The 12,897-nt window shown below is 44.5% G+C and overlaps 1 protein-coding gene and 1 pseudogene across 1 annotated transcript in view; one reads left to right on the top strand and one right to left on the bottom strand.

Moving 5' to 3' along the window:
* LOC102868614 (fatty-acid amide hydrolase 1-like) overlaps nt 1-8,542 on the bottom strand; it is a 22,766-nt gene extending 14,224 nt beyond the window's left edge. Inside the window, exon 1 of the mRNA XM_006898977.1 lies at nt 8,348-8,542. Within this exon, the coding sequence (XP_006899039.1) occupies nt 8,348-8,542 (195 nt within the window). The remainder of the gene's footprint in view (nt 1-8,347) is intronic.
* The window catches only part of LOC102860058, a 41,167-nt pseudogene continuing 36,810 nt past the window's right edge, over nt 8,541-12,897 (top strand).

Below are 12,897 nucleotides of genomic sequence, written 5' to 3' on the forward strand. Positions count from 1 at the left end.
CGATTGGCACAGGACAGAGCGGAGTTTAGGGCTGTTGTACCTAGGGTCGCTATGAGTCGCAGGCGACTCGACAGCACATAACAACAACAACAACAAGCGTGACAGACTAAGAATCGATGCCTTTGAACTGTGGTGCTGGAGAAGAATCTTAAACATAACATGGACCACCAAGAAAACAAAAAGTCTGTCTTGGAGAGGCTGAAACCAAGTCTCTCCTTGGAGGCTAGGATTCTGAAGTTCTATCTCACACACTTTGGGCACATGGCCAAGAAAGACCAGTCCTTAGAGAAGGACATCATGCTTGGAAGGGTGGAAGGACAGCACAGGAGAAAAAGACCCCGGATGAGATGGATTGATACAGTAACTGGGCAGCCGGGGTTGATGTGTCAGAATTAGTGAGACTGGGGCAGGGCAGGGTTCATAGGGTTGCTATGGGTCGCAGATGACTCAATGGCATATAAGAACAACATCAAAGAAGAGAAAGTAGTACCATAAAGAAAGAGGAGCCCAGAGAGGAGCATGTCTTTGGAACTCTGGGTCCCTGCACTGAGAACCCATATGGGCTCTGGACCCAAGTAGAGATTAATGCAAGACACAAGGAGATCTCCAAGGAATGCCAGGTTTATGGAGGTTAAAAGGAAAAAAAAAAAAAAAAAAGGAGACAAAGAGCTCTCCCCAGAGTCAAAAGAGGGAGAAAGACTTCCCTTAGAAAAGGCACCCTGAGTCAAACCTCTAGCCTCTTAAACTTGAAGGAGTAACTGATTGTTAAAGCCACCCACATGTGGTATTTCAGCCATGGAAGCCCCAGATAACTAAAACAGGTGTTTATTCTGTATCAAGCACCATTTAGACACAGGATACAAGAGTAACAAAAAGCCATGTCCATACTTTACACTGGGTGCAAGGTTACAAATAAAAAAGATAGTGAGAAGTAACTTAACATGAGTGGGGTGACTAAATGCCTGTGAATCAAGTTAGGGTGAGCTCTCAGAAGGAGGTGGAGCATTTGAACAGAGAACTGGCTGACCCCAGAGACTTCTCGCAGACCCTTCCACCTGCAGACACTCATCTGCTTCTTACTCTGAGGTATTAAGTCAATTAAAGCTGGAGGAAGAAGTCTAAGTCATTCACCCCCATACTCTTTACTCCTGATGAGGGCACCAGGGACCTCTTAGTTGCCAAATTCAAGAGATACTTAATTCCCACAGAGGCACTCAAGGCATTACAACCACACACCAGCCGTCTTCAATTTCCTCCTACACTCTGCTGGGCATCCTTCTGCTTCTCTGGCTCCCACTTTGGTCATTTCCTTCCTTAGTCAACACACCTGTTCTTAGTGACACATGCTAAGCACTAGCATGCTTAGTAGCTGTTGTAACCAGGGGTTACCAAATTATAGTTTACCAAGACAGATAAGGTCCTTGCTTTCAAGGAAATAAGTTAAATAATGAAAGGTGAGAAAGTGAATAAATAGACCATTGTCCATGATGGTCTTAAAAGGACTGATTTAGATGAGATGGGCAACATTTCAGCTGTAACTGGTAGGATGGGATGGAGTGTGATGTGGGGAGAGTCTGAGGCCTCTCTTTTCTCTGCTGCTGGGAGAAGTCATTCCTCCCAGCTCCCTCCAGCAAGTCCAGAATGTCCTAGCTTTCTGTCTTCCCTGTCACCTAACAAAGCTGACTCAGCCCTCCCCTCTATCCCTGTCACACACCTATCCCTCCGTGTCCTTCCTCCTGTACTCTCACTTGCGTGCTCAAGTGAGAAAACAGCAGAGCCATCCTAGACTCTTCGCAGCCCCTTCCCACTCACAAGGCACCAATCAATTCTCTAAGTATCTCCAGGCAATGGTCACCTCTCCACCCTGCCTACCAAGACCCTCACTGAACCTCAGGCTCATCCCTCCTCCTCTGGGTCTCACTGGGGCCACCTCACTCAGCCCTGCCCGGAGTCTCCGATTGTTTGTTGCTCTCGGGCCAGACAGTGCTAAACTCAATCAGGCCTTGACCCTCACCTGAACATCCCTCTCACACTACCCCTCCAGAGTACTTCGGGGAGATCCTGTCAGGCTGTGATCCTGCCCAATTCCTCTGCTATGCACCCCTGACCCCGATGCCCACTTGGGCCTACCTCTCTCTCAGAACCAGTATTCTTACACACCCCACTACCACCACACAGCCCTTAGAATGCAGGTCCTCGGTGTCAGGAACACTCTGTTCTTTCTCTTAATTTCGAAAACTGATAATTACATGACATTTTAGAAGTTTTATGGGGATTTTTTGGGGGGAAGGCTGGGGAGTTGTTTAAGAATTGGATCTATAGTCTTTCCCCAATATACCAAATAATCCCCTTGACACTGTTTTGAAAAGGCATACAAAATGAAAAGTGAACACACCTTGCCCACCCTACCTAGTCCCTCTCATGAAAAGGTAACCATTGTTAACAGTTTCTAATGACCAGATGCTCTGCGGGAGAAGGAGGGGCAATCTCCTCCTTTGCCAGCTGGATCTGACTCAAATGTACACAGTAAGAAAGAAAATAAATAAGAAGAGGGGGCAAACAGTTTCTAATGAAACTATGGAGGGGGAAATATGAATAATCCATAGTGATTATTTCCACTACCCCCTTTCCCCACAGAGTTTGCACCATGCATTTCCCACTTCTCAATGGAAACAGTGAAACTACTTTTTATTTCTGGTTATATAAATGTGTGCTTTTTAGTAGATGAATGGAAGCCCAGAATCTCTGTAAATGTTTATGAAAATTAATAAAATATAATTATAAAAAAAGAAGAAGAAAAAAGTGTGCTTTTTGTACAAAACAAGCAAACGAAGCCTAAAAGTATAAGGGAAAAGGTAAAAATTTACAGAATCCGCCACTCTGGGAATATTCTCACACAGATTGAACGACCATCATCTTTCCCCTTACCACAAAGTTCCTGTACATTTCAGCTAGAAGTGAATCAATAATCTCTCCCTTCTAGCATAAATTTTCATTTTCTTCTATGTTCTTCTGTGTTGACAGTTGATGGCACAGTTGCTAACAGCTATTTGTAACTAGTATCAGGCAGTTTCTCTTTCACAAGCCCCCAAAGTCAGTCTGGGTCTTCAGGAGACCTCGCCATTCACAGATAACTTCCAACATGGAAGAACTGTTTGGCTACTTTGGGTTTGTAATTCAAGAGGAATGTTATACCTATCAGTTTACCACTTCTCTTTTTCTATTTCTTTCTCTTTCTGTATTGCCTGTTGTTTTCATTCCAGGTTTCCATATCTCTTTTCCCTCATGGTTTTTAAATCCCGTTTGCTCTACTTAAAGAGTTCTCTTGAACACTGGTTTCAACAATGTTAAAAAAAAACACCACCCAAAAAACAACCAACCAAAAAAACCAAACAACAAAACTTGTATTGTCAAAAAAGAACAAGCAACAAAACTTGTGTTGTCAAATCAATTCTGATTCACAGTGACCACTTCACAAAGGTGAAGTGCCTCTCAGAGTTTCTGAAGCTGTAATCTTTACAGAAGCTGAATGCCACATTTTTCTCCCACAGAACCATTGCTGTTTGTTGTTTTTTTAAACCATAGAGTGAGACCAAACCCAACTGAGCTGACCAAGCTGGCCCCCTGGAGGGTTTTCTAAGGCAGTTAATCCCAGAGGAGGAGAGTGCCCATGCAGGCCTTGAACTGCATGCCTTTGGGATTGCAGTACAGCTTCTTGCCACCAGGCCACCAGAGCTTCCTCATGGAACCACTAATGGGTTTGAATTACTGGCGGTTTGAATTAGTGAGCGGCTGAGTGCTTACCCACAGCATCACTAAAGCTCTATCCACACTAAATGATTCTATGGAATTGTCTAAAGTTCAAAGGTGAGCCTGGAGGCCAGCAGACCCAACTGAAGAAAGTAGCATTTGTCTGATCAGTGGTATTCTGATAAATGTTGTGAGGTGCTTTCAAGTCAAGTGAGACTCATAGAGACCCTATAAACAACAGAGCAGAACCCTGTCCTATCCTGTGTCATCCTCACAATCGGTGGCACACTCAAGCCCATTGCTACAGTCACTTTGTCCGTCCACCTTATTGAGGGTCTTCCTCTCTTTCACTGTTCCTCCACCTTCCCAAGGATGTTATCCCTCTCCAAGGAATAGCCAATCCTAGCAACATGTCTTAAGTATGTGAGAAGTTTTATCTTTGCCTCCAAGAAGCATTTTAGCTGCACTGTCTCCAAGATATGTGTGTGTTCTTTTGGCAGTTCATAGGATATTCATTACTCTTCTCCAACACTACAGTATCAATCCTCCTTCTGGCATCCTTATTCATTGTTCAGCTCTCAGCAGCATAGCAAGTGATTGAAAAGAACGGAATAAACGGCTTGAATCAGGCATACTTCAGTTTTCAAACTAACATCATGCACTGCTCTGCAGTGAATTTGGAGAGGTCCCTGACTGCAGGCTTTCCCAGCACATCACCTGCTCTCCTGACTGCTGATACCATACCAATACCTTGTGAATCCAAGGATGATGAAGTTGTTAACAATTTCCATCTTCTCTCCATCTATCATGATGTTGTCCATCAGCTCTATGGTGAGAATTCTTGTTTTTGTTTGATAAATGGGTCTTAAGAAATGCAGAATAGAGGCATTCACGGTGTAAAACTACATGTGCAATGGCACAGAGACATGAGCTGGTGTTCTGTGATGCCTCTCCCAGCCACAACATTCTATTCATGGTGCTCCCTCTTTTCAGTCTAAAAAAGGGTGTGAAGTCTCATTCAGACACCCACTAGGATGGCTAAAATTAAAATACAAATGGAATAACAAGTGTTAGGGAGGATGTGGAGAAATTATAGCCCTCATACATTGCTGTTAGGAATAAAATGGAATCTGCTGCTAAGGCAGTTTGCCAGTTCTTCAAAAAGTTAAACATTTAAAAAAAAAGTTAAACACAGAATTAACATATGATCCAGTGATTCCATCCAGGTACATACTCAAATTGAACACAGTGACCCAGACAAATATTTACCCGCCACTGTCACTGCAACACTATTTTTTTTTAACTTTTATTTATTTTTTTATTTTAATTGAGATTTTAACGAAAGTTTATAGAGAAGTTGGATTTCCATTCATTCATTGTTGCACATTTTCCTCTTCTCCCTCCCCCCCAGTTAGCTTTTCTCTTTGAAAAAAAATAATCTTTCATTGTTGCACAATTTCCTACCCTCGCCCCTCTAGTCCACTTTGTATGCAGCTCTTATTCTGCACTATTGTCAAAGCAGCACTATTTTCAAAGGGTGAAAATCCAAATGTCCAACAATGGATAAAAGGATAAGCTTATTGTGGTTTATCTATAATACAGCAGAATACTATTCAGCTACAAAAAAAGAGTGAAGTACTAAGATACACTATAATGTAGATGATCCCTGAAGACATGTCATGTGACACAAAAGGTCATATACAGTATGATTCCATGTATGTGACCAAAAGCTAACTGGTGGTTGCCAGGGGCTGGAAGGAAGGTGAAGGCATGGGGACTGAATGCCTAATGATTGGATTTGGTTTCCTTTTGGGGATGAAAATGTTTTGGGAACTAAATAGAGGTAGTGGCTGTACCACCTTATGAATGTGGCAGATGTCACACTAAAATGTAACTTCAATATTAAACAAGGGCAAGATAAAATAAATAAATGTCCACTATTCAGAAGATAGTTTAAGAGGAAATGGGCAAAATGTTCTATAATTACGCCCTATATGGTCAACATAGAATTACCAGAAATACACCTTTCTTTAAAGGTGCTTTAGAGGTTAGCAACAAATGAATGAGTTTGTCATGAGTTTAGGTTCTCAGGATCCTCTGACAATGACTTCAAAGATACCATTACCTTCCAAGCTTTGTTAAGAATCTAACAAGCTGGGGAGCTCTGGTGGCCTAGTGGCAAGGAGCTGCAACTACAATCCCAGAGGCCAATGGTTCGAATCCACCAGATGCTCTGCCGGGTAAGGAGGGACAATCTCCTCCTGTACCAGTAAGATCTGATTTGACGGTACACGCACACAAAAATAATAAAATAATAATATATAAAAAAAAGAATCTAACAAGCTGAAGCTACACATTGTTATTGTTGTTGTCCTCATTGTTGTTGTGTATCCAGTCGACTGCAATTCAGAGTGAGCCTATGAAGAATGGATCTGAACGCTATCTTGTGACATTCTCACCCATTCTGACATACTAGAGTCTATTCAATTATTGTGTCAATCTATCTCACTGAAAGTCTTCCCTTGCTTCACTGATCCTCTTCCTTTCCAAGCATAATGACCCTTTCCCAGGACTATATCCTCCTAACAACATGCCCAAAGTTTTACTATCCGTGCTTCTAAGGGGCACCCTACTTGCACCTCCTCTAAGACATATTTATTTGTTCTTTTGACAATCCATGGGATAGTCAGTACTCTTCTCCAGCATAACTCAAAGCTGCTGCATTCTCCTAGGGCATACTGAGAGTCATGCTTATCAGCCAACTCTTATCATTCAGGGCTGAACAAGCCCTAGAAGCCTGTTGAGGCAGCTCTGGAAACCACTTCCCCTTTTGCCCTACCAAGCAGAAGGTGATCTGAGCAATAGAAACTAGCTGGTCACCAGGTTAGGGCTGAGTTCAATTAAACTTCTACTCCAAGACTACCTGAAAGCTAGTATCATCAAGGCTTTTTCTATGTTGCCAGATCAAAACACAGTTCCTTCTTTTTTTTCTCCAAAGTCATTGGAATCCAAAAGGTAATTCCCTGTTTTCCCTCTTGGAACAGCCAAGCTTCAGTGCTCTGAGGTCAAGCTCTCCTGCCCAAGCTGAATAAACAGCTCTTTGCATTGTAGAATCATAATTTCTGTCCTAGAAAATTAAGTTCTTAAAAACTGAGAGGTGACTGCTGCATAGGGAAAATGGGTAGACACAAGTGCTTAGAGACAGAGGGAGAACTGTCCTTCTACATACCCACACCCCTATGAGCCAGATAGAGTTCTTGAGCCTAAGAGGAAATTTTGGTGAGCGGGGCATCGTCTAAGTCCATTCCTGCACATGCTTCATCCTTTACCCAGCTTTTGGCGCTAACAGAATCAGCTGGATTCACTTCTGTGGTCTAACACTGTGGCAGCAGCTTCAGAAAGACACCTCTAGAACCCTTTTCTGACTTTTCGAGTCAGAAAAGGAGGGGTAAACTGTGGAAAAACACTTGCTCAAATAGAATTAGTCAATTTGAATTGAACACCAAAGCCCTCCCAATCAAGGAGAAGGGAATCCTAAAAGTCGACTGATAATGGACTTTTTAGCCAGCTCGATGAATGAAATAAATAATGTGACATATACTTGCCCAGGGACATTGTAAACAGTTAGTTACACTTGCCAAAACTTCACTGCATTCAAAGTCACTCCCTGGGAGTGGCATCCAAAGTCTGTCTCCTTTCTAATCTCTTTCCCCTACTCCAATGGAGTGAAGCTGAGTGTGAGGACTTAGGCCCTCCTTCCAGCTCTGCTCCAACTCAAAATTCACTTGCTAGACCTGAGCAGGTGCAAAATGTTATTTTCTGTGACTCCCACCCTGCCTCCTAATTCTTGATGATTTCCGCACTCCTCATCACCCTAAATGCCTTCCCACCTGTCAGAGCTAAACCTTATTAAATGTATAACCCCATGAATTACGCACTGCAAATATCCCCCTCTACTCAGCACGTAAGAGCACCTCCCAGAGTTTAGCATTTCGGCTTCTAAACAGATCTAGCGCTTTATACACCTGTACAGAAAGTTTCCTCTTCTCTGCACGCCCCACTCCCACCTCCCCTCGCCCAACACGCTAAGATGAAAAGCAGCATTGGGGAAAAGAAAAGCTTGCTGAGAGACTACCAGGGAAGGCAGGGATGGAACCAAACTTGCTTATAGAAGGGGCTTCTCGGAGACAAGGGTAGCCCGGGCAGCAAGAACTGGGATGAGTCGCTTTCCGTTTCCTGCTCTCTCTTAAGAAGCCTCATCCACAAATCAATACGTTGGAACGCTAAGTTCCCAGGTATCTCCTCCAGGTCATGACTCCGCGATTCCAAAGTTCTTCTTCCAACTGGCTTTCAAGTTAGTATTTTAGGGTTTCGTGTGAGCGTTTATGTCCTGAGATTCTCTGGCACCAAACCAGGCTCCTACTGAACCCTCTCTGTGATCTGCACAGCCCTTTCCTTTTCCTCCTCCAGACGCCACCAAGCTCAGAATAAGTGAGACATGCATGCATACCAGCCAGCTCGGGAAAGTTACCTGCACCGCCCGCCCGCCCTCCACGCTGCTGGGGGCCGGGGCCCCCCCTCCCCTCCTGTCAGTCACCTGGAGCCGGAAGCGCTGGGCAGCCTTGTCCATGGTGTCCAGGGCCGTTTGCTGCCGCTGTCGCGCTCGAGCTGCCGAGACCCGCGCCGTCCGGCGTCCAGCCCAGCGCAGGGCCATGGCCGCGGCCACGAAACAGCAAGCCAGGGCCGCCCCGAAGGGCCCGCAGAGCGCGGCCCTCAGCTGGTCCAACACCATGATCCCCGGGTGCAGACCGCCGTCTAGAGCGACAGAGAGAACACCGCACGCGCTGCCAGAACGCTCCGCGGCAAAACCCGGCCTGGATCGGCCGGATCGCGCTCCCGCCTCCGCCGAAGGGCGGGAGCAGCACGGCGCCGCCGCAGGCCCGCGGGGGGGGGCGTGCCGTTGCTGAGCAGCCTGCGCGAGGCGCGCTACCGACGGATCGAGCCCGGCTGCAGGGTCAGGCGTCCTCCCGCGTCCTCCGCGCGTCCTCCGCGCGTCCTGCAGGCAGCGGGCGAGGTCAGGCGGAGGGCTGGAGATGAACACCTCGCTTTGCTTAGGCACCTTCTCAAGCACCAGCATTGCAACACCTGCAGCCCCCGCCACCCCACGCACCTGAGAGTCCCTCTCCAAGAGGACAGAGTGACGGAGAGAAGGGAGCACAGCGATGGATTGGCCCCGGGACCTATATTAAGTACTCCCATCAACAGTTATTACAGAAGAGCCATGATTTGAAACTGACCAGAACAGAGGCCCCAACCTCTTCGCAAATTAGAATTTTAGGGGTGCCTTCCCAGGAACTGGCACAGGAAATTAATCTAGGGGCGCCCAGCTGCTTCTGTGTCTTTATCTTTTGACCTGCGTTCTTCTACATGAGCGTTCTTCTACATGAGCGTAAAAGGTTGTCACCACCTGCAGCTAGGTCTCCCCAGGGTCACCTTTTCCCAGTTCTGGGCCTTGCTAGACTTCACCCCCACGAAGCAAAAAGCACTGGGGACTTAGTACCTTCCACTGGGAAACACATACTTTTTCCTATTTAGGCCTGTGATACAACTTGATGAGTTTTATTCCACTTGTTCTCCCAATAACACTATGAGGAAAACTCCATCATTTTATAGTTAGTTTATACTGAGGGCTGTTGTTTGTATCAAGTCAGAAATGACACACAGCTGACCCTCTGGAGGGCATTCAGAGGCAATTAATTGAATGAATGGCAAGAGGTTTCCCATTCTTCCCGGAACAGCTGGTGGATTTGAACCATGTGCCTTTGGGATTGCAGCTTCTTACTACTAAGCCACCAGAGCTCCGAAAACTGAAGACTACTGGTACTTGAGTAGGGAATCAAATTCAGGTTTAATCCCATGAAGTATGGCCACTGAAAGTGAGCTCTGAGAGATAGGGTGAAGGAAAGTTTTATGTCTGGGGATCCTGTCTTTTGAAACAGTGTTCTTATTCCTGATTTTGCCTCACCTCCAGAATTTATTCTCAGTCTCTCTGGAGGGCTCCTCTGCCCTGCCTTCTCCTGGCCTTATATTTTGCCATCACTGGCACTTCTCCAGAGAGAGCTCATCTGAACACAGAAATGGGCTGCAATTGTCACCAGGGTTTCCAAAACTCTGACACTTCCATCAACTCAGACCTCTCTTCAGGCCTCCAGACCAATTACAGCAGCTGCCCACTTTCAGTACTTTTCTTGGATATTTGTGAAGTATATCAGCCTTAGTCTGCCCATAAGGATGAGAAGAGATGTGTCTAGAAAGGCAAGTAGGGCCGACTCACAGGCTTCCAGATGTGTGAAGAGAAATAGGGGTGGGGACAGTAATCAAAGACTTCTAGCTAGATTTCTAGATATCTCTCTTGCTCTTTTTCTCTTCCTTATATACAAATCTACCTCTGCCTGAGGTCAGACATGGAGCTCAAGATAATCTAACCATTGCACCACTTTGACACTTTTACTGGCATTCCCCATTTTATTGTGCTTCACTTTATTGTGCCTCAAAGACAATTGTGGCTTTTTACAAATTGAAGATGTGTGGCAAACCTTCAAGGAGCAAGTTTATATGGCCTCATTTTTCCAACAGCATATACTGACTTTGTGTTTGTGTCACATTGTGATACTTCTCACAATATTTCAAACTTTTTTCTTAGTGCCTTTGCACACTTAGTAGGCTACAATATAGTGTAAACAACTTTTATACACACTGGAAAGCCAAAACATTTGTGTGACCCACTTCATTGCAATATTCACTTTATTGCAGTGGTCTGAAACTAAACCTACAATGCCTCCAAAGTATTGCTTTACTCTGTGTGTGTGTGTGTGTGTGTCTTTATTTCCTGAATTTCCTGTCCAGAGTCCAGAGCCTGTAGGGCAGGTAAGCAGTGATCAAGATTATAAGGAGGAGATTACAGACCTGGTGATGTCCTCTGTGACCCTGGCTCTTGGTCTCTTCCTGCTGAAGGATCCCTAAAGTCCAAGCTCACCATGTCTATTCCTACTCATCAATCCACTCCTCCCATGAGAAATCTTATTCTACAACCTAATTACTCCCTCTTCCTCATCAGCCCTAACCCAAGGAAAGTATCAAGAACTGCACTAGCTCACTTTCTCCTATTACTAGATCATGTCTCCTCATGTCCGCCCCCACCCCTCCACTGCTCCTACGTTTACACAAACCTTTAAAATCTTTCCCTAGACTCCAGATTAGTCTCTCTGCCTTCAATCTCTATACCCCTTCAGGTTTCTCCACACAGCTGTCAGTTTCCCAAGTCCCAGGCCCAATTGAGTAATGCTCTTGCTCAAATGTCTTTGATAATGCCTCTCACACAAAGTGTAAACGTTTTAGCTGAGCTTTCAGATGTCTCTCCAATCTAGGGCATCAGCCTTTTAGCCATTGTCCCCTCCATACACCCTTACTGAAGTCATTTGGGTCTCAAACAACCACCATGCCACTAAATGCCATGTTTTCCCCCTGCACTTACACTTGTGTAAGGCCAATTCATGACTATTTCCTGATTCACCATTAACATCCAACAGTGAGCTTCCAACAGACATATACTAGAGCGAATTAGATAAATGTCCATGAACCATCAAAATGGAAATATAAAGTATAAAGTTCCACAAATGAGAAGTACCCAGGTCATACCCATCTCCTAAGCCATCCTGTGGTACAGAGTAGAATTGTATTCTAAATGAGTTTTCTAAGGCTGAGGCCTTTTGAAGGCAGATTACTGGCTTTTTCTTCCAAGGCACATTGTCAGTGTCTAACACATAGTCAGTCCTCCACAAATGTTTGTTGAAAGGTTCACCTGTAAAGAGCTTGGATGTTATTGGAACCATCTGGATCTGAGGCCCTTGTGAATCACTTCAGCCCCTTGAGCCAGCTCAGGAGGCATCCATACAAAATCTGTGTTTCTAGGTCTTCTCTTCAGGTTGAGAGAGACCAAGCCCTTAGTCAACACTGATATACCCTTGTAAATTTCATGTACCTGAGCCTCAATTTTCCCAGAAGAGATTCAGGATGATAGAAATCCCAATCTACTGTGGATGATTCATTTCTCCCTTTGTAAACTGAGCAGCATTCATCCAGACCTCCTCTCCCTCTCAAAAAGGAGAAAATAAGATTGTATTTACAGGGACACTCTAGTTGTAACTGAGGCTTAATCAAGTTTGTTACCTGTTTAAATAAGGCCAACATATGCTATTTTAGAGACTCCATTTATGGAAAGCATTCACCTGTGTTTACTATAATGGTGGCTTCTCTAAGGAGCACGCTTCTTGGGGTATATTAAATAAAGGCTTTCTCTGGTGGCATAGAGGCAGGAAGCTGCACTGCAATACTGCAATCCCAGAGGTACACGGTTCGAATCCACCAGATGCTCTGCTAGAGAAGGAGGGAGGGGCAATCTCCTCCTGTACAGTCAGATCTGATTTGATGGAATAAAATAATAATAATAATTTCTTTATAAACATGATCTTGGAATTAGGATGGGACCCAGAGGTCACAGCATTAAATCCTGGTGTGAGTCTAACCTTCAGGTCACAATGGCGTCCACTTTATTACTCTAGAATAAGAAACTATGCCTCTGACTGTAAAATGGTGTAACCCTATGTAAAACAGTTCATACTTCCTTGGAAAGTAGAGAACAGAACAGGAATACCATTTGATCCAACTACAATGTATATAGGGAGCTCTCCTGGCATAGTGGTAAGGAGTTGCTCTGTCAACCCAAAGAAACATGGTTCATATCTACTGGTTGCTTTGCAGGAGAAAGATGGGCATTCTCCTCACATGCAATTTACTGCCTTTGAAAACCCACTGGAGGATCAGCTATGAGTCACTTCCAACTCAACAGCACATAACCACAGTAACATTTACAATAGCAAAGAATTGGAAATAATGCAAGTGTCCATGTTATGTAGTGTTTTACAAGTTCATTGCTTTTCAATGCTATATAATATTCCATTGTGTAATCACAGCACAATTTTTCTTTTTTTTTTCTTTTTTTTTTTTTTTTAGCACAATTTTTCTATCCATTCATTTGTTGGGCTGCTTCCATCTCTTTACTAATACGGATAACTCAGCAATAAACAT

This window comes from Elephantulus edwardii, unplaced genomic scaffold, assembly GCF_000299155.1.
Source record: "Elephantulus edwardii isolate Elephantulus edwardi_28Jun2011 unplaced genomic scaffold, EleEdw1.0 scaffold00243, whole genome shotgun sequence".
Lineage (NCBI taxonomy): Eukaryota > Metazoa > Chordata > Mammalia > Macroscelidea > Macroscelididae > Elephantulus > Elephantulus edwardii.